Source organism: Monomorium pharaonis, chromosome 3, assembly GCF_013373865.1.
Source record: "Monomorium pharaonis isolate MP-MQ-018 chromosome 3, ASM1337386v2, whole genome shotgun sequence".
Lineage (NCBI taxonomy): Eukaryota > Metazoa > Arthropoda > Insecta > Hymenoptera > Formicidae > Monomorium > Monomorium pharaonis.
Window position 1 is genome coordinate 29,371,666 of NC_050469.1, and position 26,894 is coordinate 29,398,559.

The window sequence follows — 26,894 nt, forward strand, 5'->3', positions numbered from 1 at the left end:
TACACTACATATAAAAACAATTAAATCTATGCATTTACTTTAGTATTTTTTAAATAAATATTAAAATTAATAAATAATATTAAGTTAATATTATAATATTATATAATACATTATATAATATTATATAAGACACTTTCAGAAAATCTTTCTATAAATCTGATAATTTTTAAAAATCACATTTCACAAATATAAATTTTGAATAAAATTAATATTAATATATATTTTCGCAAATGGAATGACAGTGAAAAAGACTGCGAATTCTCTCACACGTGTTCCGAAACTCATCGGAAAATAAACATTTCACAGCTGCATAGCTTTCGTGATTGACAGCTGTTGTTGCGCTCTGCGAGAAAGCAGGTTCCATTGGAGCATTGGAGCATCAGTTATAGGTTAGAGTTCCGCGTAATAACAACAATCAAGGATGGAGCCGATGTTACTAAAAAGCAAATTTCGCGGTACGATGTTGGGTGTTCTGGTCGGCGATTGCCTCGGAAGCCCGTACGAAGGTCTAACCAAAATATCATCCCAGAGAAAAGTTTTCTTACAGCGACAGCTGAATAAATTGTGGGACACAAAGTTCAGAGGTTAGGTCGCAAAAGCTTCTGTAATTTATAATAAAGCATGCGATGTAACAACTTCAATTTGAATTTTATGTTACTTCGAAGTTTGAACCCCGCCTCCGTAACTTGTTTCTAAGCTTCAGTTCATGTTTATATTATCAGTATATTAATAATCACACATAGAGTGACTAAAACAATTGTATTTTTTTTCTTTAAAACCCCAAAAATTTGAGAAATAACCCAGAAATTTTCCACACGTGTTTTTACATTTTATTTTTATTTTTTTATATAAAGCAAATTAATTTCTTTTCATACAGAGAACTCTTAATTGTGTAGAGCCTGTTATGGAGTACACAGATGATTCGGCGATGACACGTGCCTTAGCTGAGTCACTGATTGAGAAACGAGATTTAAATGTTGTTGATGTAGCTAGACGATTTGCTAAAAGTTATCATGAAGAGGAATCAAGAAATCGTCGGTATGGGGCTGGTACTGCAACTGTTAGTGTTTCTAATATCTTAATATATTAATTAGTATATCTATAATATATGTTTTACTGAAAATTAATATTATATAATATTATAATATTAACTTAATATTATTTATTAATTTTAATATTTATTTTAAAAATATTAAAGTAAATGCATAGATTTAATTTTTTTTTATATGTAGTGTAACATTAAATCTTTTTTCAAATGGTATATGTATTAGATACGTTTATATTAGAAGATAATTTGACAATTTTCTTTTTTCTATAATTATAATTGTCTTATATACATTTATAATAAATTGTAATCTTCCCTATGAATAGCTACTTGAGAAATGGAAGAAACATGTGGAGGAAACAAACATAAAAATCCCAGCAAAGAATCTATTTGATGGTTTAGGTTCTCTTGGTAATGGCGGTGCGATGAGAATTGCACCTGCCGTATTATTTTCGTACAACAATTACGATAACCTTTTACATTATGTCAGAGAAGTAACGGAAATAACGCACGCACACAAGTTAGGGATAAATGGTGCTATTTTACAAGTAATTGCGAATCGATTTTCTTTATGTACAAAAGTACAATGTGTACATATTTTTGTAATAATAGATATCTGTGATAAAAGATCTATTATTATCACAGGCTATAGCAATTCACCAGAGTCTATGTTTAGATCCCAGCGAAGAACTGAATGTTTTCAATTTTGTTGACAATCTCATAAGCAAAATGGATAAAATTGAAGGTGACGCAAGGTACAGATTATATTGTGACACATTTTTTTGTTTAATTTTTTAGACAAATATTAATTACAATCTGTAAATCTTAGCGAATATAAAGAGCGACTAAACATAGTAAAGGAGCTACTTTCTGAAGATGGAGATGATCCTAATGAACAAAAGGTAGTTCAAGAATTGGGCGCTGGCGTCAGAGCCTTAGAGTCTGTACCTACCGCGATTTTTTGTTTTCTAAGAGCGCAGAAACGTATAAAGAGGATACGAACTTATAATCCCGTTAGAAGAGCAATTCAGTATGCCGTAAGTTAATTATTAATCTTGCCAAATCTATCATCGATCAAATAATTATTACTGATTTTATAGCAAAATGTTTAGAAATATCATTTATTATCGAATCTTTGTCTACTGTTTTGTAGATTACTTTAGGGGGTGACACGGACACGATTGCTAGTATGACTGGTGCGATAGCAGGTGCGTTCTATGGCAACGAAAAGTTCAGCCTGCTGCTCTTATCGCATTGCGAAGAATGGGAATGGTTTCGAGATATGGCTGATAAGTTGCTAGACCTAGCAACATCCAGTGAGATAAATAAATAATATATATTTAGAAGTGTACACATATTACATGAAAAAATTGGAGAAATTTTTATTGAAATGATGTTTGAATTAAGAATTATTGTTACGACATTTAACAGCTACAATTACTAACAGTTTTATTAATGCAAAAGAATTATATGCTCAATGGTTTTTTTTATTTTATTCACATTGCTCCCTTACGAGCTTCAGCCAACAATTTACTACTTAGGTGATATATTTTTTACTAAATGTCAATTTGTAATTACAATATACATCTATGCCTCGCTATTTCATATATTTCACTCTTGTCAGAATTCTTAATATACTTCACTTTTGGCATACAAGAAATAAGAAGTGTATCTGGTAACTGAATTATTTGGGAAGCAAAATGTGTATGACTAGTATTCATAATTTTTCACAATACTACCGCGTACGCTAAAAAGTTGGATTTACATCGCTTATAAGCGTGCTTTTTTAGGCTTACAATAAAAATAGAAGATAATATCAATATTTCGTAGATTGTTTTGCGTAAATAAGAATATGGGCAGGGGAGAGGAGGAGAGACGTATCGGAAATCACTTGAATTTTTTCAAGCAATTCCGTTCTCTCGATAATCACAGAGATTTTAAATATATATGCATGGCCGCGATCAGTCTGTAGTAACTCTATCTAGAGCACACTGCTAAAAGTGCAAGTTTTGTTATACATTATCAGTGTAGTCAATAATCCAATTAAAAATAGTAATTATATAATATATGGCAACGATATCGTAAACGATGTCTTACAAAACTATAAAAATTTACCAATTGTTCATCAATATAAAACAACTGCTATTTCTCTAATAACGTCACATTTTTACCGCACATATAATATGTTCATTTTCAGAAACGTTTCCCTTAAAAATATTCAACTTACAATCACATTTTTATATTCATTATGAAACGCACCGATATAAAAATGTGAAGGCTTTGGATAAAAGTAAAAAAATAAAATTTTCAAAAATCAGCGGTATCGGATAGATAAATATTTGACAACTGTCTCGATTCAATTTACAAAATAATATTATATATACTCAAACGTGTCAACTCTTGCGGATTCTTTGCCGCAGCTCTATGCAGAATACAAATAATTTAAAGATTATATACTCTGAACAGCAAATATGAACACAACGAAGATGTAATAACACTCAACAGGGCACGCATTTATAATAATAGACAATACTCTCGTACATTCGATTTACAAAAAATCTTTGGGAAAGGCGCTTATGAAAAAGGTACATGACAGTTGGACCATTAATAATTTATATACGTATAAATACAGTTTTTGTTTTCGACGGTCAAATAAAAATCCTGAAGTCTCGTTTTTTTTAAACTTGAAAAAAATATTAGAAAAATGCATTATCTCGTAATAGCGAAAAACTTTTGTCCACTGGCTGTAGCGAAAAACTACTGTTGCAGTAACAACAGATCTTGTACGAGGTTGCAAGCAAGATGATAAAATATATCCTTCCTTGCGTGAAACGAGTTTGTAATATTAATGGAAGTTGGCGCAATCTAAATTTTCACGCGATGGACAAATTTTAACAAGCACGCGATCTCTTTTGTTCCTCTAAAATAGTGTCCTCATCAATAAAAGTGTCCGTCGAAGATCTAAATACACCTCTAAAAAACATTAAAAACGTCCTTTTCAATATCTCAGTCTCTATCTTCAAAAATATTACCTATATGTATATATGTATACGATCTCAACATTTCTAGCTGATTACGTAGTATTCTGGCAATGATAGTAATCACTTATGTCTTTCCGCATTCATTAAAAAAAAAATCGTAAAAAATTAAGATATATTTACAATTTAAAAGTTTTTACTTTAAATTATGCAGTTATGCTGAATATCTTCCGTAAATTTAACTTAATTGCCGTATAAATAAATGTGTATATTCTTCATTATTCTTTGGACAATCATTAAATTTCTTTATGCTTCTATATCGCTTTTTTTATCAATTATTCCGCGTCTCGATTCCTTGAGCGGAATTTGCAACCGGAAAAACAAAGTGATGTAGAGAGATAACGAAGTATCCTTTTCGCTAGGAAAATTTGGAAGTTCTGTGATTAATTGTGATTCCATAGTGTGATGCTTAGTCAAACACGCAAGCCAGGATTTGTACGAGACAATTTCCTATTCTAGCGCAAGTCCTCTGCCCTTGACTGGCACATTCTCTCCTTCTGTTCTTCCGGTTATCCTGTCGCTCCTTTTTACCAGGCCTCAACATGCAGTCCTCATCCACGCGTTTGTATGGGATCCTAGGTGTACTGGACAACCTGGACGGATGAATGGCTGTGCTACTCCGAATCTGTGGATTTTTTAAAGAAAAATCTACAAGCTTTATCTTCAAATAACAGGCGCAAATCAAATATATCAAAATTAAAATGATAAAACTTACTCGACAGCTTTGACTTATGTGATTGATTGAGATCTTTACATATCGAATAAAGGATAGAAATTCCCGATTGGAACACGCATACTCACGCTATCATTTTTCGAACTGTCGGGATGCCTGAGTATTTTAGAGACAATATGGACGCATTCCTCGTTAGTTAGGATACCGCTCGCCATAGGGCCGCTGACGAATTCCCGATCGTTCATAAGAAGGTACCGCACGCTGAAGCAAACGTCGTCCGAGAGTACGGCTCTCTTGTTGGTCGGCAGGGGCTCGACACCCCGTCTCCTACACTCGGCCGCGGCCCACCTGTCCAACGCGGAGAACAGGATGCACTCGCTGCTGATATTCAGAGTGTCGCGGCGTGCTAATTGCGCAACCTCCTCGGCGCTGAGCTCCTCGAAATGTTCCTGTTGCAGCACTTTAGCTGGATTCGAGTCGATCACAGACAGGCACTTGAGCAGAAGATTGGTGCACACGGCAGCTGCAACGCGAACGAAACACGTGAACCGCCCGATTTCACCGCTCGAATACTACTGAAAGACTATCCGTCGTCTTTATTATATTTTTATTCATCTACGTGGAAGAAACAGTTTTGCTTAAGCACATCTAACTATTAACCGAGAAATATTAAAGAAACGTTTAGAAGTAGTTGATTTCATGTGCATTTGTTGAACGTTTTAAAACAATATTGTATAAACATTTCAACAAGATTTATTTGATGCATAATTTTCTTTCAAATATTATTGAAATATGTTTGAAAACGTTATGTATCATTTTGAAATTGATTTAGAAGATAAGCTGTTCAGCTTCTTTCTCGTTTTCAATTTATTTTCAATTCGATTATTATATTAATAAGCACATAACAAGATTCAATATCTGAGAAAACTTTTTTGTTAATTCACAAGTATTCTATATAAAAAGTATATTTTATTTTTATGAGTGAAATTAAAAATTTTACTCTCTGTTTATTTCAATATCCTCTCCCCCCGCGCACACGCACAAACACACACACACACACACACACATAAGTAAAGTAAAAAAAATAAAATTAATGGCGTGGACCTTATTCTAATTAACTAATTAATTACCTTAATTATGAGAAACGTTTAAACACAATGACCTACAAGAAATTTTGACATTTTAGTAAACAGCTTGAGTCCTACGTAATTACTCTGATGGTCTAATAAAATTGTTTCTATATCTGGGTGCAGCTTTTTAGATACTACAGCAAAACTTTCCCTAGATAAATGATTAACAACTGTGATATGTATACGTATTGCTCTTAATCGATCTAACTGACAGAGGCAGAATTTACAAATTCTATACGTGAGAACCAAAATTCTAGCAGCTACAAAGATTAGCGATACATTTTGATTGTGACATCGTGCAATCTGTCTACGTCAGCAAAAAATTTTTTAGAGTGAGAGGAACGCACCTATTTGACCGGCGTCGTCCCCGGGCGGGGATGGTGTCGACGGCGAATTCGGCGATCTATCAAGGCCGGGATTACCCTCTCGCAGATCGTTCGCGTAGAGTCCGAGGCCCTGGTAAATCTCGAGCACGGTCGACGGCGTGAGGTGCTCCTCGAGATACGACACGGCGAGCCGCGCGAGCCCAGGACAAAGGTACTGATGTGCCGCGTCGAGCGTGGCCCTGGCCGTCGATACCGATATAAAATTGACGGGCTCGTCGTGAAGATATCTACGCAACGAGACAAACCAGTCGGAAACAAAATCAAAGAGGGCCCAAAAGGAGAATCATCGTCGGTGAGGCTCTAATTTTATTTCTAATTCTTTTACGTCCTCGTTTCTACTAATGTAGATTAACTCTAATCTCGGCTTAACTTGCTCTTTATCTATAAGGCGTTCTACGAATTAGAAAGAGATAAAGAGTACGCTAAGCGTACCGAGATTAAAGTTAAAATCTATATTAGTAGAAAGGGACACTAGCCGATTGTATTTCTAGACTTTGTAGTTCCACTCTTTCGTACATCGCCATATCTCTCGGTTCTCTTATTCTCGGAAGATCGTTTTCTCAGGGAGCTGTTTATTCTCGCGAGAATAATGTTTACCTGAGAAAATGATCGAACGCCCGCTTGTCGATGTGCTCCAGTCGCAACAACGGCGGCGAATCTGTCGCTGGCGGTGCGAGCGGACCCGTAAGCATTGCCCGAAACCATTCCAATTTTCTGGCCAGTCGTTCTCTCTCGACGCAGTACGTCCACGAATCGCCGGGTAATCCAGCCTGCGTTACGTGTAATTATTACAATAATTATTACGTATTATTTGTACGTGCGGAAATGACAATATTTAATTTCAAGTTGATTCAATACAAACGTGATTTTAGTACATATATTAAATTCAATTACAATATTCTTTTGCAATTTATTCATGTAATAAAAGAAATATAATATTTTTAATTGATTTCTAAAATATGTAGCATAATGTTATATATGTTAAAAAATGAGGAGGCTTATATTATAACATTAAAAATACATATGTGTATAATCAAGTACACACACATTCACACACATATACTTTTTCAATTATGTTATAAAAATTATTTTATTTTTAAACATTTAAATAGCTAATTAATTGATGATATTAGGAATAAAAAAATTCATATTAAATTTACATTAAAGATGTTTAACTTTGTATTGTATTGAAGAAAAATGTTTATCTTTAGAGTGTACCTCGAGCATCACCATATTTTGACGCTCTGTGACTTCCGAGCCATTTTCAGATGCCATAAGAGGGATTCGAGACATATCCGTCAGATCCTTATGTGATGTCTTTGTGGTCAACGGTGGGATCAGGATTCTGGAATAAATTTTGCTCCGCAGCTCTTGAGACTTTCCCCGCCACTTCTCAGTCTGGATGCGAGAGACTTGTGAATTGTTGCCTATATGTAATAAAAAAAAAAACTTACTCAAACGTCTCCGCGAGATAGAGAACTGTCGTGAATGAAAGCTGTGCGAGTATTATCTTTGTCTCGTCGTTAATGCCGCATTCGTCAGAAACGTATAATCCTCTGTCGCTACAGCGAATCACTTTATATTTTTTACGGAAATGTTTTTTTTTTTTCTTTCTTTCAAGTGCAATCTCTGATTCATGGAAACATTATCTCACGGCGATTCAATGAGTTCTATTTTTTGCACGTTTTATCAATCAGTACCGTTTACTTTACATCGACTGCCGTGCCAATGTTACGAGACGCATGGTATCTAATTCACACATAGGTTTGGCAGTGTTTACGGAAGATAGGCTTTTACTTCAATTAGTTATTGATATTTTTATTGGAAACAGATAAACATGACAGACAAAGTCTCTAATAAATAAATGCAAGTGTCTCTAATAAATATATATATGTACGTAATTTAAAAGTTGAACTGAAAGTGCAATTTTTCGAATAATTTGCTTTATTAACAAGAGTCAAAGTTTATTCCTAAAAAGTGCAAATTCATCTTATAGAATAAAAATTGAGCTTAATACAATTTTTAAGTAATTTTCCACTCTACGAGAGATTACATAAATTTTAGAAAATATATAGATGAACGAACGAATCTTTTAAAATATATAAAAAAGCGACTTTTATAGATTAGAATTTTTATAAAGAGAGAGGGGGGGGAGAAAAAAAATTATGAAATAAAATTGTTTGAGATAGTTCTGTGCAATCTCTACAACAAAAAACTTATCGCTATTATGGATAAAAGTGATACGATAATTTTATACAATCTTTATAACTAGTGTACTTATTATTTTTACCTACAAAAACGATAAGTACATTTGTTTAATTATTGCAGAGAATTGCATAAGAACGTATCACACACTAAAATAAAGACTTAAGAAACATCGCCTAAGTATATAAAATATTTGTTATATAAGTAACAAAATTAATTTGACTTAAAAATACAAGTAACAAATGTATTATCTTTGTAAGTATTCCAATGAGATAAATAAAAAAAGAATAAAAATAATCGAAAAATTGTGACGAATATGTTTGAAATTTAAATAATAAACTTTCAAATGATAATTTCATGCTTGTTTATAAAACAATTAATTCGTCTGACTTAACTTAACAGCACGTTTATGTTTTTGTATCAATGAAAAATCAGTTCGTAAAGTTATCGTATACAAATATCGGATTTAAAAACAATTGTACATACTAGGCTTGTTTCACGACGTGAAAGATGCATTGGTATATACTAATGACATGGATACCAATATGGGTAACGATTAACACGAATGAGATGCCGCTCTATTGACAAAACAGTGAGGAATGTTTGATAGCAACCGACACGACTAACTCTTAATTCTAAGCTTAACAAAGATTCTATAAGGAATGCGTTTCTGTATTTTGATACGATCTGAATTAAATGTACAAATCTTAATGTGCAAATCTCATCATCAATCGATAAATCTAAAGATACATAGCATATATTTTAATTTATTTTAATTTTTAGATTATAAATATATAATATATAATACAGATAATTTTTTTATAAGAAGAATAATAATTGACGTATGAGAGCAAAAGAAGCAAACATCTGTAACACACAGATATCTTTTCCTTTCTGCTTTTTTTCGAAGAAACAAAATTAAATAACATGTCGTTGATTACTCACTATTTGATTAATTTAATTAGATCTTCCATTTCATATTTTTTGACCAAATTATATCTTGCAAACTATTATCTTTACTATTTATTTTCCCGTAAATAAAAATAATGATAATTTGCATCATGTGGTGAACACAACTTGTATGTTTCGCACTGATGTCGGGAAACCGACAAAAGTGTACTTGTGTACACACACGCGTCACGAAATATTTTGTTTATTTATCATTGACGTGCGGAAGAGAATGTAAAGATCCGGAGCGAGCAGACAACACGCGAGGAGGAACAGCGCCCTTTCGGCGCGAGAAATCTTGCTTGACTGACTGAAATCGATCGGTCTCCTGCCTTCATCGCTCAAGTGACTCAGATTCCTCTCGGAGGAATCGGTTAATGTAAATGTAAGTGAGTGCTTGCGTTTCATCAGCTGTACCGGCGATTGTTTATAAACAATGTCGTCGGCCGAGCGACAGGGACCGTTTCAAAAACGTTCAGGAATGTTCATGCTCCGAGCTAAAGGGAGAGCCTTATCGATACTACGAAGCTGCAGGCTGCCAGGAATCGATGGGACCCCAAGAGTTTGTTTATCCGCTCCGAAACTCGAATCCAGGCCCGAAGAATGCAGCATATTGTTCCCGACAGATCGACCGATCGTTCTGCTCGGCGATAAGGCTGACGAATAAAACGACAAAGTCTTTTCGTACAACAGCTCAGTTCTCGAAATGTGATTTTAAAATATTTCACAGTAATATTTCTCTTTTCATTTTCCCTTCCCCCCAAAACAAGCTTATACTGAAAAAAAAAAATATTAATTTGACTAAATCTTTCAACTGTTAAATTTATGTAATTCTAGTACATATATTTTAATCAAGTATATTAAATAAATTTAAATTAAAGTTAAATTAAAATATTAAATTAAAGTTTAAGTATTTCAGTTAAATACATAAATAGTTGAATTGAAGAAATTTAATTTAGTTAAAAAAATTGTGTCGAGTTAATAACATTTTTTTCTCAGTGCAGGAGCCGCGATTCATCTCTTTAAAAAATGTAAAATGTAAGCAGGAAAGGGGACGAGTAAAATTGTTTATTTATACCACTTTACTCTTCCTACTTTTTAAAAATTTTTAATTAAACATAATTTTATATGAATCTATTTCTCTCAAATACATAATGAAATGTAAAGAAGCTTATCTCCTATTTCTGTCGATAACAACTTTAATGCCGATATCATTTTCATGTACAAGGAGTTTATTAATTGTAATTCATTTCGAAATTTTTATTATCGCTGAAAATTCCTTCGTAACCCACCATATTTTGAGATTTTCTATTTTAGAAAATTATTTGTTTTAAAATATACTGCCATGGCGCTGAACCTCGTTATTACTTTTCCGGGCAATTTAGGAATAATTTTCTATCTGAAATACTTGAATACATCCTTATAATTTCCTCTTCTTTTCCGAAGTTAACGACGACAAGGTCAATATCAATGCTGTTACCTACGTAACACAATCGTCAGAACAAACGTGCTCTTTTATACTCCGTTTCTCGCTTATGCATTTCCGGTTAGGATGATTCCGTTGTCGCGTGGAACGCGGATACGTATGCTCCCGATCGTCCGGATGAATCGGAAGGTGTTAATCGCCCGAGACGTCGTGGTTTGAATGAATAATTGCCGCGTGTGTTAAACGTTCGCGATCGGACAACGCGAGATCCAGGAAGACACTAATGATATTCAGGATGGCCGTGAACGAGCCCGTTTGAAAAATCAAGTCGTAAGGTCGCCGTTTACCACAAAAAATAACAGTACTAAACATTAATATCAAATTAAAACTCACATATTCTACTTAACAATCAACGTTTTAAAAATTACATTCTTGTTTATATACGAAACAATGATAATCTTGGTTATATATAATTTAATTTAAAGAATGTGATAATCTTAAACTTTAACAAAATATCTATTATTTTGTTTCACTGTTATAATGCTTATCTAAGCACAGTTAATTTGATAATAATAGATATGAAAAAAACACTAATTTTTGATTTAAAGATGATTGGTGTTTTTCTATTCGATATTATTTTCGTTTAACTCATGAAAATTATTTGCAAATAATAAGAGAGTATATTTTTCTTGATAAAATTATAAAGAATTTTTATGTGTGCAAATCGTGTCTATATTATATAATCTCATTTCAATATTTTAACATTTCAAAAATAGAGTGATCTCGAAGAATGTGTTTCCTTTTTCCTGTGTAATGTAAACGACGACGGCGGTCGTTGTTAAACCCTCCATGGTGCGAAGTCTTTTTTTTTTGCGTGAAAGAAAGAATAATTATACCCCGAATTTTTAGGGAAAGATGAGAGCGTCGAACATCACGGACGAGAAATATGCGAACGAACGAATGTGAGTCATTGTGTATTCCCACAGTGCTGTTACCACCCGCGAATCAGGGTGCGATCCCAAACTGTATCAATAACCCAGACACATGTTATAAAAGATTTACAAAACGTTTATAATAATTATTTAAATATTTAAGCATTTACCAAAGTATTTTATAAATATTTTTGTGTTTCTTAAATCTTTTCTCTTTTTCCGGATCCCCTAAAGTCCTGTATGTCCAACTCTTTTCATCAATGAGACGTAATCTTTCAGTCGTTTACGCGCTCATTGCGTTATTGTCTGTACTTTCATTGAGGAAAAAGATTTTTAATTTTGTAAAAACAATTAAAGGATTAGCGAATCGGAAATAATCACATTGACCGGTAAAATTGAAGAACTTCAGCATCCTCTTAACTTTTCTCTTCTTAGGTTTGATAACGTTTGGTATCAGGATTCGATTGTAACAACAAAAGTACTACATTGAATTGATAAGAAAATCATCAAGCGAAGGAATCGGCGGGAATTCGAAAAGATTCACATTTCGCAGATCGCGCACATGCATATTACACATGACACATTTCACGGTATTAACGCAGCAGTAATTTATAGCAAAGCGGGGCATCTAAGTGCATTCCCTATTATTAAGCATCGCTCCGCTATGAGAATTTCAATGTACGCGGGTGCGTTTATAGCCGAGGAGTGGCTCATTGAAACGGTCGTCACGGGTACTCGTAAACAATATTGATTGTGCGTATTAACTACGCTAAGTGTTACGTACGCAAAATCGAATACATTCGGTCATGAATTTATTAAAGACGGAAGATTTATTAAAAACGCGGTAGCGATTCACTAACAAATGAAGGTTGTCCTGTCACGATATATCATTCCTCAAATTACTGTCGTAAAAAACGTATAAGTTGATCGACTGTGAAGAATACTTGCAATCTCGGAACAAGAATGCTATACTGCCGCGATAAAGAGAAATTTTCTTTCAGTTACGAAAGATATTCGGCAAATCCTATACTTTTCATGTATTATGTATTAAAAATATTTATTTTTAATAATACATTATGTAATTAAAAATGTGACTGCAATATACTGTTCACAAATTTTGAAATGGCATATTCGCTAATATTATAATTGATTTCAGGTATTATTTACATACGCATTTTGCGATATGACTTTAGTACGACATCGAGTTCGTTCTACGACATAAATGCGCTTCCAAATACCGAGGATGTTTGGTGAATCACGTTTTTGCTAAAATTAGAGCTACGAAAGCCCATACACGAGCGATGAAGCGTTGAAAGCGCTTGACGGGACAAAGCGAAATAATTTGAAAAAAAAAAAATTATTTCTACAGAAAAAAGGAGAGTGGCGTGAATAATTCAGGCACAGCATGAAATTTAAGTACAATTGTACAATTATATAATGTTCTTGCAACGACTCTTGACACGCATCGACCTCGTATTCCTTTCTACGAAATTTGATTTGTCTTGCCACACGTGCAGCAGAATAATTTAAAAGAAACTCATACCTATCGGAATAGAAGAGAAGAGAATGAAATTCCGAGAAATATGAATAAAGCGCAATTATGTAATATCGTGAGATGTTTGCACGGGCCTCTGGATATATCCCTCTGTGCAAAATATATTCGGCAAGAGTTTGTTTTCTTTTTGCAACAGAGATACGTGGTTGCGGGTGTGAGGGGCGTAAATTAATGAAATTTAGCTCGACTGCAGCGGCACTGCAGAATTGCTGCGCAAGTAACGATAATTAACTTGAACGAGTACCCGCTCGGCCTTTTAATCCAATTAAAATTAATGCTTCCATTCTGAACGCGCACCCGCATTTCAGCGTGATGTATCGGCGCGATAGACAAAGAGGGTCAAAAATTACAGATATTTTTTAGGAGGGAGGATTCATCGTAACATACTAACATCTGATCTCTATTCGGAATCTTTGAACATTAAATAATGATACATCAAAATTTAGCTATAAATCTAAAAATAATTTTATTGGGCCATCCAAATAGTTATGCTCGACAATAATGGATGCTGCAAGAAATTTTGACATTGTAACAATCAATTTGAAAAAACGCTCTGCATAATTATTTTAATAAAGTTACTTTCGTACCTGTGTCTAATTAAATTTTTAGATGTCTCAGCAAAACTATTTTTTCCGTGTATTTACAAAAAAAAAAAAAAACAAGAAAGAGACTAAAGGGTTACGTCAGGGCACTTTGAAATATCGATTTCATGCGACAAGAAAAACTGTACCGTTAACTCTTTTATGTTCGTGTTTATTAATGTTGCGCGAATTTAATCCGAAGAATTGTGCATTGAGGCTAACAACGCGGGTGTTCCCTATTACTTACAGTAACCATGAATTATTACGACGAACTCAAAGTGTTTGAATGTGAAATTAATCGTGAATAGCCGACGAAAAAAAAAATTTATTACGACGGCAATAATACCGTTTAACGCGATTATCTGACGCGATTATCAGAGTTCGCCAATTGATTCAATCGAGAAGAAGATAACGAGGAGAAGTTCTCCCCTTTCGAACTCTCCTCGAGTTCGCCCGCATATCTGACTGTTTTTACTCGAATATAAAGCCAAATTGCCATTTGAACAGTGACTGTCCTGCTACAACTATTGCACAAGTCGATGTTACAATCTATGTTGATCAAACATTTCTCAGTTCGGTTTGGCGAGCGTTACATGTCCTCTATAAGTCCCGCGAATTTTCTTTTAATTATCTCTGCACGCGTACGTCCTGCCTCGTCAATTTGACTTTTTGCCTCCTTCGTCAACCTCTAGTAATTTCGACAGTAAAAGTAATTAAAGATACAAAAAAAAAACTAATAAAAAAATACTACACAATTCGAGTAAAGATAAACGGATAAAAATATTAAATATTGAATTTAAAAAAGTATTTTAAAAAGTTTTATATAAGCAACTGTATAGTTACACATATACATAATAATTATGTAAATATGTATACATGTCTATCGCATACATGAATCTTCGATTGGACTTTTTGTCTCTCTTCGCTTTCTCTCGTCAGGCTCTAGTAATTCCGATAATAAATGTGATTGAAACGTGTCGAAATGGGGCGAGAAACAATGAAAAGAACACGTACAAAAATATTGTGAATTAAAACGAATAGATCGAACATACATCCATGACAGACTTTGAGCCGGTAATAACCTCTTCCTTAAGTAGATAAAAAAGTTGGAATCGATTTTATCATACACGTCTCGCATTTCTTTTCGCAATGATTTATATTCCTGATAATAGCTTTAAACTCAAAAAAAGATAAAGAGACTCGAAATTGATTTTTCTCCGGAAAATCCTTGTAATTTTCAATTATTTAACAATAAAATACGCCGAGCATAAATTACAATTTAATTTTTGACACTTAATTAATAATTACAAGTTGGTTACGATTTTATTTGACTTTTAAAAGAATAAAATGTTCTTAAAACTATCGGAAATCATTTTAATGATCAAAATATTCAATTTTTTTATTATTAATATAGCTTGTTAGACAAACACTTAGGAAAACGTATAAGATTCGTTAAAAAAAGAAATAAGGTACAAATATCATCAAAAAAAAAAAAGGAACAAAACTTTCATGATGTTTCCACGAAGGAACGTCCATTCCAATTTAGTGGAAAAACGCCGAATGTTTTTATGTTCATTACATACAATTCTAATTCAAAGACGAGAGCAATAATGAGACTTCGTAAGAGTCAGGCATGTCATGTCGTGAAACTGGTAGCGTCGGAGATACTCCAAAACCGCGACGACAAGTATCCGACAAATATTTAACGAGGTGACGAGGAAACATTATCATTTGACATGGCCAACATGAGATTTCCATATATTGCGTCTGTCCATCTCACTCTCCGTTGTAACTCCGCGTTACAACGAGAAAACAGCCGCGCGGACGCAAGGTTCTCCACGCGCGCAATTAGAGGAACGCCGTAAAGCCGGCGTTTACGAGCGGTATTCCGCCGCGTGTATGCAAACGTCTATTAATAATTCGATCTCTGCCGTAGCGCAGGCGGCATTACGATCGATCGGCCGGCCGCCGATCATCCCGAGGGCGACGATGACGCCGGCGGGGTCTGGCGATATCGAAGGTGACACGACAATGCAGAAACGTGCGAATTGAATCGCCACACGTGGCGGGCCCGCGCGCGCGACGCAACTGCGTGCCCTCACAATGGCAAATGTGCGAAAAAATACCGCGCGTCAATGGTGGAGTCGGTATTAACGATGTACGCGCGGTATATCGCGAGAACCTTGACGCGGTCATCATCGCGTCGCGTCGGCGATGTAAACGCTGAAATTCAGGGAACGGATATACCGTCGAGGAGATATCGCGCGTCTGATATGTTTTTATTTATATCGCGTCTCGGGGACTTTTATTAGCGACCGAAATCTTCCTCGCAAACGCAGCGGATTCGAAGAAGCGCTCTACGATTACGAGACAATCGAGTGTCGAAAGATGTAGTCGGAAGATGAGACAAAGGGTAAACTACATTGTACAATTTTAAACAAAAAAAAAGAAGGAAAACGTGAAAAAAGAATTTGACTGCACTGCACTGAGAAAAAAAAGTTGTTAATTTGATTGAGATGAGAAGAGTGAGAAACTGCTTTTCTTAGTATGAGAATAAATTTTTTGTATGTGCACACTGAGAAAAAAATGTTAATTTGATTAAATTTTTCAACTTGATTAAATTTCTTCAATTCAACTATTTACGTATTTCAGTCAAATGTATAAATAGTTAAATTGAAGTTCAAGTATTTTATGTATTTAAGTTAAATGCTTGAACTGAATAACATGAATACTTAAACTGATAAAATTTAATCAAGTTGAAAAATTTAATCAAATTAACATTTTTTTCTCAATGTGATGCGCACACAAAAAATTTCTTCTCGTGCTAAGAAAAGCAGTTTCTCATGTTTTAATTTTCTTCTTTTAAAAACGATTATCTTAGTTATTTAGTCAGTTTTTTTTTTATTTAAAAATTAAACGTTCACTTTTAATGTAACTAAATATTTAGTTCATTAATTCTTCAATAGTCGATATTTACTATCAGTTATTATTACGTCTAATTACTATTAATATTATTAATTATTAAATATTATTAAATATATAATATATTACATTGAAAAAAGAGTCTTGTTAAACTAATTAAAAATGTGGTATGTTTAACCACACTGAGAGAAACGTTTGATTAATTGTTTGATTAATGGAAGAGTCCAGTAAATTTTACTGTATTGTTTCAATAAGATGTATAAAGTTAAAGCAACAGAAGGTACTCCTGTACTTTTTATATGACTGCAGATTGTATATTTAATGGAACTTTTTTCTCAATGCAGATTCTAGTTAGAATCTACCAGAATTCTGGTTGAACCTAACATTTTCAATTAGTTCAACAAGACTCCTTTTTCAGTATGTGTATATATATATTAATAAAAAAACATTTAATTAAAATTATTTCATCATAAAGCTTAATTATTACTATACTTTTTTCAATGTGCAACGGCTTTAACATGCATCAGTGCATCCAATCAAATTAATTATAAGTTTATCAAATCAAAAGAAAAAGAAATTGCCGAACTGCAAAAGATCAGCTTAAATAATTTTTCCAATCTTTCCCAAGCAACATACAATAAGATCAAGGTGATGTCATCGTGTGTTGGGAAATAGAATGGAATTGTTAAAAGCCCTTTTCAATCAAGAATATGAATCATGAGATTTATGACTTCAAGGTCGATTTTAATTATCGTATTTATTATGCTGTTATCTGCGTATTTCTTAATTCGTGTTTCTTTAATTTGAGTGCAATTCGGAAGAAACAATTAATTAGTATTTTGTCGAATGTAATCACTCCAATTATACTAAATTCTTGTAAATAAAATGTGTTACCAGTAAACTAATAGACCGGTAGCAGATACAATTGAATATTTCAGTAGATTAGCGTCATCCGTATCCGCGTTAAATTTATATTCCACTGGCAGGATTTGCTGACATAATCCGACAGCAAATTGACAGCAGAAACCAAGCGGAGTGAAACGTTTCATTTAAATGCTTACGCAGAACGCTTACGGCAGATTTCCCTCAATCTTCTACCGCAATAATTCCTTTACGTTCCTCCTCGTTGGCATAGCGCCGTTAAAAATTGTACTGCGAAAACTCTGAAAAAATTTTCGCCTCTAACTCGATTGGTCCTGAAGCATTACTTTTACCTGGCAAACGACTGCTCCTCCTCGCTCTCGCATTGGTGCCGATCAACAAGCGCGCGTCCAGGTCGCGATCGAATTCGTCGCCCCGCGTCTTCGGGCACTTCTCGCGGAAGACAAACGCACGTAGCTTCTCCATCGGCACTTCCGCACTTCTCGGTACTGATTTCCGAAGTTACCAGACGGCGTCTATGATCGAGACCGATCGATCTGTCCCGCTAAAGTCTCAAGTAACACGATGATCCCCGCTCCGCGTGTGAGAAATCGCGTCTCGGCGAAGCCAAGCTCTCCCTCTCTATCGCCGAGACCGAGGAGAGAGGGAGAGAAAGAGAGAGCGAGAGAAGATATACCAGATATCGAGCTGGGGAAGAGACAACGTCGGCGGCGAACACCGATCGACAAGTGAACCTGTCACGGATAAGACGCCGCGCTTTTGTCATCTAAAAATAATGCCGCCGGTATGTCCGGTATATCAGCGAGATAAATGAAACCACGTGACTCATCATCCTGCCGGCGCGCTCCTACTACTTCAGCGTCGCCCCCCCCCCCTCGCGGGAAGAAAACTGACGTTTGATCTACTGTATAACAGCTCTATACCTCTTTTTCCCTATATCGCGGATGCGATGAAAAATGAGAGAAAGAGGAACGGCGAAGGAGGAAGAAAGAGGAAGCGAGGAGAGACGAGAGAGAGGAGGCGAGAGACGCTGAAGATGGAAGAAAACCGACAGGATACGTTTCCGCGATAGTTCCGTGGAACTTTGTCGCACTAATTTTTCCACGGTGACTAATTCGATAGAATCGTGCGCATCACACGCATCACTGAGTAATTTAATTGCCGTTACGGCGATTTAATGTTATTATAGCGGTGTAACGTGGCGATAATCTAATCGTATAACGCGGACTTCTCAGTTTTAATTCACGTTACTTCATCTGCCGTATTAAGTTACGAGTTTGCAACAGGCATTTTACGTGCAATTTCCAGAGTGCAATTAGAACGTTTGTTTTTTTGTAAAGTTACGAGAACAACTTTGTTTTGTTAAGCAAAATAATAATTGTGATTTTTACAATTTTACGTGCAAAACAACGGAAGCATAAATATTGATCTTCGGCTAAGGATCTGTTATTTACAGCTGAATTAGTGTACACGTGTATTTAAAGTGAAATAATATAAATATCCTTATATTTGAGGAAAGCGAGATACAATCAATGAATTATTAATCTGTATTATGATATGTATACATATATATGTAATATAACAACTTGTGTAAATATTTAACTTTAGATATTTCACTTTTACTAACTCTTATATTATATTTTATATATTTTATCGAGTACGAGATTATAAGTAGGATGTCACGCAATTGGGTCTCAACATTGAATAGAAAAGTTTTAGCGAGCGCGGCGGCAAGGAAGCCTCAAAAAAACTTCGACTCAAATCGATCGGGCGCGTGTTTTCGGAGAAGCCTCGTTAAATTCGATTTCGTCCAAATGTCCAATCGTGTCGTAACTTTTTTAGCGGTATTACCGTTCACGTGTCGCTTATAACACGCCACCCATGTGACTCATGTGTCGCCGGGAAGGCGTATGTACGCGTCGAATACGAGTATATGAATAACGAGTACGATCGCACGATAAAAAGTGGAGTAAGGCCGCTCGCGCGAGCGAGCGTTAATTTACGTAAGGAAGAGAGCAGCGACATTTTCCCCGCGTTTCAACGGCTCGGCGCTTCGATAACCGATGAAAATTACTAACGCGGCGCGGTTATCTGCGGTGATAATTTCGCGAGGTCGCGGAGGAATAATTACCGCATCGCCGCATCGAAAGACGACGACGGCGAGCACCCGTCACCGTCGCCATAATTGCAAAACAAACACGCGAAAAAACGCTACAGCGCGCCGCGCGGCGCAGTTTCTAGCGTGAAATAATTACAAACTGTCCGTTAGCGTTATTTATTCTAGCATGAAATAATTGCAAGTTACGCGTTGACATTATCATTTAAGGTTCGTTCCATTTTTCGCGACGTTATTCTTGTAGCGCGCCTCCTCCTCGACGACAGTCGAACACCGATGAGAGAAAAACGTCGAAGTATTGAGAATATTTCCAAATATTTCTCGTAACGTTTTCTTTAATGTTTGTTTGTTTGTAATAAAAAAACTTCTGTGAAATATATTTCTGAAGTATATTTTTGTAAAATATATGTTATTAAAAACAATAGCATTCATAAAAGTAAATGATTTATTTGTTACAAATAAAACTTTTATGTAGCCGTATTTAAATAAACGTATGTAAATTTTTTAATAGAATTAATATGAATTTTAAATTGTTAAAATAATAAATAATGTATTACACTCCAAAAATTTTAGTCCTGAGAAATAAACCAATTCACAAATAAACTTTTTTATGACAAATAAATATCGAAGAAACTTGGTTTTCTATATTTCGATTTTTTCCCTTTGAGTGAAAAACGAGAAAACGCAGCAGCATCTTTCTTAGGACTCGTCAAATATCCCTTATATTACTAATTTAAATTTCTCTACAAAGTTTCATGAAAATCTGTTTATTTTGATTTGGCAGCGGAACTCCCTTAAATAAAATCAACGGTAGACAGATGAAAAACGCTGAAGAGTGATCTGCCCGGGAAATTTCCCTGAGGAGTTCGTTTCGTTGGAATCGCGAAACGACGATACGGCCTCATCTAAATAACAATCGCACTAACGGCACGCAATATTTTGACATCGCACTCCGCAGCTGCGAAGCTGCGCGGAGTTTGTAACAATAGCGTCGCACTGTTATTCGGAGCGGTGTCACATCCGCGCGATGTGTTTGCACGTATTACTAAACGACGAATCGTACGAAACCGTGTTCCCGTGCTGAATCGGTATCGCGTGTATTATAACTGGGGATTTTATATATTATTTATCGCGCGCGCGATGAATCAAGTTGCCGTACGAGCGCGGGCTCGTGTGTCCCGCTCGAGCACGCAACGCGCCCGGTGCATATTACTCACGCGCGCACGTGTCCGCGGAATACGTTAACCGAACGTTGCTGTTATTATTATTATTATTATTATTATTATTACGTGGTAACGTACCCGCGAATTAAATCAGCACGTCGGGCACGACCGGATGTCGATTGAGCCGCGATTATCCTCGTCCGATTGTGTAAGGTCGCGATCGCGATCATTTATTATCACATCGACGATGTCGATGAACAAATGTTAAAAAAGAGAGGGAAAAGGAATCCTTATTTTTTTCCGATTGATTCGTTGATTTAGCTGCGCGTTAGTTCAATTGGCTACCACCAATGCAATTGGAAAGGTGAATTTTTAGTAGAAGTCGCAAATCATATTGATGTGCTGTTTCACTTATTTCTTGGAAACATCGCATTGTATTAACACCGATAAAAATGATTTGCTAAAATAATTAAAGAAACAGAAAGCCATAGTTCGTACATTCATACGGGCTATCTCCTGCATAAAAAGCGAAAATATTTGTAGAGATTCAGACCAAAGATTCGAACATGTTGTATGTTCGATCTGTTCGAACAATTCAAAGTTAAGAGACAGAAAAATACCGAGAAAAGCGATCGAGAATCTTCTTCATAATAATCTTAAAATACTTATCATAAAGTTTAGGAATATTTTTCATCATACACTTGATAAAAGAATTTATTCTCTTTCGAAGAACATTATAAAATAGAAACGAAGAAAGGTCAAAATAATATATCATATCAAACTTTATTTTTACTTAATTAAAGTATTAATTTACCATAATTTAAAATATATTTTAAATAAATTTGATAATATGGTAAACTTACGATAAATTTTCGAATATTATAAACTTGCGTTAATTGGAATAAATAATATTTATTTAATTCAAGTACACAGAAATTTATTTTAAGTAAAATATTACTTGCTTCGAACAAATAAGTGTATTTTAAGATTATCAAAAAGTATTCTTTGCAAAAATAACCGTGACTTAAAAAAAAAGAAAACCAATAAATGAGTGCTTTCCTTAGAATAAGAATATCGTTCTGTCTGTAAAAAATCACATTTCCTTGTCCGTGTGATTGCATCGACGAAACATTTCAATCAAATTAGAAATCAAGAGACAAGCGGTACCCTCGGGACCCTCTCGAAACATTATACATTTCAACACGCCGTACTTTATTGACGACGATCGATGCGCAAGACAAGGATTCACGAGATGCATTATGGATCGTTTCTCGGAGGGATTTACGTTCGCGAACGTCGGAGATTCATTCATCTGTGCGGGCGTTACGGCAGCGTTAACGAGGTGTGCCACAAGAGATGCGGGGGGGGGGGGGCGAGGGAAGAACGCTCTACGCGCGTTAACAATCGCGTTATACACACGCGATATAAATAATAATAAAGTCGACGCCGCGAGTGTGTCATCCCCGGTGTCCGCTCGCTCCTGTCCGAGTCGATTTGCCTCAAACGTGTGTCGACGCGAACACGTCCTCATCCGAGCAACGAGCTTGTAAACGACGCGCTCGATAAATTTTCATAATCTGACTCACGCCTTCCCGGCGTGAGAGATCGTGCGTGACGCTCCGAGAAAACACCACGACCGCGAGTGTCGGGTTACTCCCGGAGAATCGGATTTTCTAGAACTGTGCCCCCCCCGTGCGATTTTTCCGCGCTTGACAATTAACTGTCAACGACAACGTCGATCTCAAATTTTGGAGAGAGAGAGAGAGAGAAAAAAATTGGTTACTCGCGCGAGGAGAACTGAAGCTAAATTTCTCGAGAACTTGAATTAGACTGTCGTTCGTGAAAATACTCAGGACGTTAAAAAAATGAGTAAATAAAAAAATTGAAAAACTTTTGAAATTGTTACTCAATTTCTCGGTAATGTTGCACGAAAAGATTGAGGTAATTGAATCCTGATTTAAATTCGCATATGAGATATAAAGTTCAAAAGTTAAGCATTGATTTGGAAAAATTTACTCGCTTGCAAAAAAAGAGAGAAAAATTAACGTGATATTAAGTATTAAAACTATATATTATTTTAATACAGTAATCGTTTTATAGATGAAAATAAACGAGCAATTATATTTAAAAAAGTCTATTTTTAAAATTAAATTTATTAGAGGAGGAAAAAATGTCTTTTAAAATACAACTTTGCCACTGAACAGAAAGAGATGAGTTAGCCCTTCTTCCTTTTTCTCGCACCAGTTTACTCTCGTTTGCAACGTGAAGTCACATTCGGTTGATCGTTGCGTGCGGCGATTGCTGCCGCGTGTCGGGGTGAAAAGTGCGCGTCAATTTCGCGAATAATTTCCCCTCTCTCTTTCTCTCTCTTTATACGTTAAAGATGGCCGCCCCCGGCGGCCGTGATCAATACTCCCCGTCTCGTCTATGTACAGTTTGAGGCCGTAGGTATCTACATTCTCTGCCAGTGACTCTCGCCCTCCTCACTCGGAGGAGAGAAAGAGGGTCTATGCCCCTTCTCTTGTTGTCGCAGGGCAGATCTCTACCCTCCACGTGTATCGGAAAGCCACGTAGTAACGATTTTATTGCTTTCGCGGGCCTCATCGCGCAGGCTTCACCGAGTTCCGTCGTGTGTCGTCGTCTTCGCGAATAACCGGAACTGCCGTTCGCAACAGCGTCGTGACGGCGCCGACGGCTCGCGAGCTTTCGTGCCGTCTCGCGCCGGGGGATCCCCTTCCGAATTAAACGAATTAGAATACTCGGCGCACTCGAATGACGAGTTCATAAATCGACGCCGCGATTTAAATTGTAGCGCGGCCCGTTTATGGAAATTGCGAATTAATTGGATTCTCGCATTTAAGTTTTTAAAATATAAAAATGCAAAAGAATATCTAAAACCTGCTACAGAGAATTGTATTTGTAAAGAGGATTCTTCTAATTAAAATTCAAGTTCAAAAACGTCGAGCAGTTTTCCAGAATTCAAAAAGTGTCGTCCGCCTTTCAATTCCCAACGACAATGCGAAATAATCGATGCCTCGCGTTTATCTGGCAGCGGAAATATCGTGCGATTCGCATGCGATACAATTTTCCGCGAACTATCAACGTAACGGATCGATGGGGATCGATAAACTCGAGCGAAAAGAATGTCGCAAATCGAAAAAGAGAGGGTTGAGACGATATTTTTATACATGTTTATACCCACAATTAATATAGAAAAATGTGTTATATCGCGATGATTATAATTGCATAGTAAAATCATTATAGTCAAGAATTATTACTATAAAAATGATATTCTTAACTATAATTATTTTAGCAATAACAACTATATGCTATATTTTAAAGCTATATAATTTATAATACATTTTTTCATAGTTGGCATTACTATAAGTGTATTGTTATTATTATTAATATTATTGTAGTAATTATTATAAAAATGACACTCCTGACTGCAATTATTTTACTAATTATAATCGCAAATATCACGTATTTTTCTATCAGTAGTAATCAATTGTTCATTTTAAAAAATCTTAATCTAATTCTATTCTTAAATATAAATTTCTAATCGTTGTCCACGCGCGTATAGAGGTATAAAGATAATAAATTGTAAAAAGAAAAAAAAGTTATTTCGACGTTCTCGTTCGGAAAACTAACAATCTTGATTCATTAAATTCGTTAAATACTTCTTCCTTCTCTCCCGTTTAATTCCCTCGGCGGGTTTTCTTTTTCAATTCGGATTTGCAATCGCGACGCGTCGAGGCAACAAAAATACGGCGGACAATTAACGCATCCTTTAAGAATAATTATCTGCAATCAAACGCGATCTGTGTTTTCTCGGTCGCCAGTCCGTGAAGATTATCGCGCGAAAGCAAACATTTATTCGCATCCGTCGTCTTTTGGCGCCGCGTCGTTTCATGTACGCCGAAATTTACAATATTTCCGCACGCCATCAGCGTGTGTGTATTGTATGCCATTTGCTCTGATAGCGGCAGGCTGGTCCGATAGCTGCCGAGAAAACCGCGGCGAGACTCGAAATCGTGACCGCGGGAGTCGTTTCGACCTGAGAAACTCGCGGAAAACGGAGTTGGAAACGCGATAGCGCGTAACATATTCCGTATATATTCGAATATATACGCGTATGCATTTCACGACCTCCAAGCATAGCATTTAGTTCGAAAATAACGCGTAACTAGATAAAGATTCTAACTTCAAGGCGAAGAGTTGCGGCGCGGTACATATTCATATTAACATTTCTGAAACCACCGTTTCTCTAACGGCTTCGCTGGATCATCGTTGAGTGTTTGCTTCTTTAATTTAATTTTTACAAACAAAACCGCTTAACTAACTGCTCTCTGATTGATTTCGCAACATCAAGAATAAATGCTATTTTAATACTTCGACGTCTTGATGTAATTTATGCTGCTTCTTTAATGTCTTCAATTCTCGATGTCTCGATGTAATTTATGCTGCTTCTTTAATGTCTTAAAACACTTTGTGCATTTAATTTTAAATAAATCCAGATATTAAAATAGTCAAAGTGTTGAGATAGATTTCATCACACCCTAGTAGCACAAACATTAGTATAATATTCGGAATGTAATGTAAAAACACTATTCCTAATATTGTTTCAATATTTCAAGGGAAACGCTTCAGCCTTATGTAACCAGTTTGTCTAAGCAGCAATATTGGTTCAACATTGGGCCAATGTTGAACATTAATTGCATTCTAATTTAGGACCAATGCACTCCCAATATAACCAATGTCTAGCCAATATTAGTCAACGTACTGACAATGTATTGTACTACTAGGACAGATACATCACAATATCTGAATTATTTCAATGTATCATACCTCGGAAAACGCATTTCAAATCGTAATTTAAAAAATCAACGGAATCTCCTTGTTTTTTTTTTATAATACGTAAATTTGATTAATCACCTTGTTCTTCGCTAAACTTCTGCCGGCCGCAGTGCTCCCTCGTAGTTGCGCCGATTCATCGAAGAACAATCTAGATTCAACGTTGGCAACCGATCAACAGCTGACAGAAACTCCCTTCATCAATCGCTTAACTCCATCGAACACGCGCGCGCACTCCATTAAAAAAAAAGATTCTCACACACACGTCAACTTTTGAAACGCGTCAAATGTAAAAAAAAGAAAAACAGAAAACCTCCTCACCGCGAACGTGAAACCGCGTAATCCGGAAGCTGACCGCAAAGTGTGCAAGCACCACCACCGTGGCGTGCCAGAGAGAAAAAAGGAAAGAGAGAGAGAGAGAGAGAGAGAGAAACGTGGCTCCGTCGCGATGACGGATGTCCGAGGTTTCTGTAGCACGTAGACGTTTCCGCGGAGGAGGAGGCGACGGCGACGGCGGCGGCGGCGGCGGTGGCAACGTGCGCTTTGGCCGATGACCGGCCCTGCAATGAGCATACGTATAATTCGCACGAAGGAACCGATGCCCCGGTCGTGGGTATATCACCGTCTATACATAGCGCGGCACGCGCAGACGCCTGGTGCGCCCGTCCGCGCCGCGTTTGCCACGGTGGGACAAAAAAAGGAGTATTAGACATCCCTCCCCTCCTTCGCGCCCCCTCCCTCCTGTTTCGTTGCCGATCGAGAAAAGACGTTAAAAAGAAAAGCGTTAAGAAAAAAGAAAAAGATTCGCGTTCTCTTTCTCTCCGTTCGTCGACAGCGTATCACTTCTTCGCTAGCTGATGGTTAGCTTCTATGGCTATAGGATTACGCGTTCGACGCGACGAGTCGAAAAGCTTCCGGAGCGAAAGAAGAAGAACGGGCTCTTTCTCTCCGCGTGTGCCCGTGACCTAGATAAACACGCGGGGGGACCCACGAAAATAGCCAAAGATCAGCTTTCGGAAATGAACTACGGCTTTCAGA

The 26,894-nt window shown here is 36.1% G+C and overlaps 2 protein-coding genes across 4 annotated transcripts; one reads left to right on the plus strand and one right to left on the minus strand.

Moving 5' to 3' along the window:
- The first annotated feature begins 325 nt into the window (after positions 1-325).
- Positions 326-2,523, plus strand: LOC105830602 (ADP-ribose glycohydrolase ARH3). 2 transcript variants are annotated; one of them, XM_036284055.1, is made up of 6 exons: positions 326-584; positions 897-1,060; positions 1,372-1,593; positions 1,691-1,800; positions 1,875-2,082; positions 2,199-2,523. In XM_036284055.1, the coding sequence occupies exons 1-6, from the start codon at positions 422-424 to the stop codon at positions 2,376-2,378; spliced, it is 1,047 nt and encodes a 348-aa protein (XP_036139948.1). In that variant the 5' UTR covers positions 326-421; the 3' UTR covers positions 2,379-2,523. The 2 variants fall into 2 exon arrangements, with proteins under 2 accessions (XP_036139948.1, XP_012525471.2); XM_012670017.3 differs by having other exon boundaries at positions 443-584; positions 878-1,060.
- LOC105830609 (BTB/POZ domain-containing protein 6-B) lies at positions 2,517-26,437 on the minus strand. Of its 2 annotated transcripts, none has more exons than XM_012670029.3 (6): positions 25,938-26,437; positions 7,491-7,699; positions 6,870-7,042; positions 6,234-6,499; positions 4,885-5,279; positions 2,517-4,708 (listed from the first exon to the last, which is right to left on the minus strand). In XM_012670029.3, exons 2-6 carry the CDS (start codon positions 7,563-7,565, stop codon positions 4,493-4,495), a joined length of 1,125 nt encoding a protein of 374 aa, XP_012525483.1. In that variant the 5' UTR covers positions 7,566-7,699; positions 25,938-26,437; the 3' UTR covers positions 2,517-4,492. The 2 variants fall into 2 exon arrangements, with proteins under 2 accessions (XP_012525483.1, XP_012525481.1); XM_012670027.2 differs by lacking the exon at positions 25,938-26,437 and adding an exon at positions 18,056-18,188.
- Between the last annotated feature and the right edge of the window lie 457 nt (positions 26,438-26,894).

Excerpts from the sequence above, each read along its gene's own strand:
- LOC105830602 (XM_036284055.1), top strand. The coding sequence starts at position 422 with ATGGAGCCGATGTTACTAAAAAGCAAATTTCGCGGTACGATGTTGGGT. Across the intron at positions 1,801-1,874 it reads AAAATTGAAGGTGACGCAAG|CGAATATAAAGAGCGACTAA; the intron begins GTACAGATTATA and ends TGTAAATCTTAG. Across the intron at positions 2,083-2,198 it reads GAAGAGCAATTCAGTATGCC|ATTACTTTAGGGGGTGACAC; the intron begins GTAAGTTAATTA and ends ACTGTTTTGTAG.
- LOC105830609 (XM_012670027.2), bottom strand. The coding sequence starts at position 18,188 with ATGGAGAAGCTACGTGCGTTTGTCTTCCGCGAGAAGTGCCCGAAGACG. Across the intron at positions 7,043-7,490 it reads AAAATATGGTGATGCTCGAG|GCTGGATTACCCGGCGATTC; the intron begins GTACACTCTAAA and ends CACGTAACGCAG. Across the intron at positions 4,709-4,884 it reads ACAGTTCGAAAAATGATAGC|ATTCGGAGTAGCACAGCCAT; the intron begins GTGAGTATGCGT and ends AAAAATCCACAG.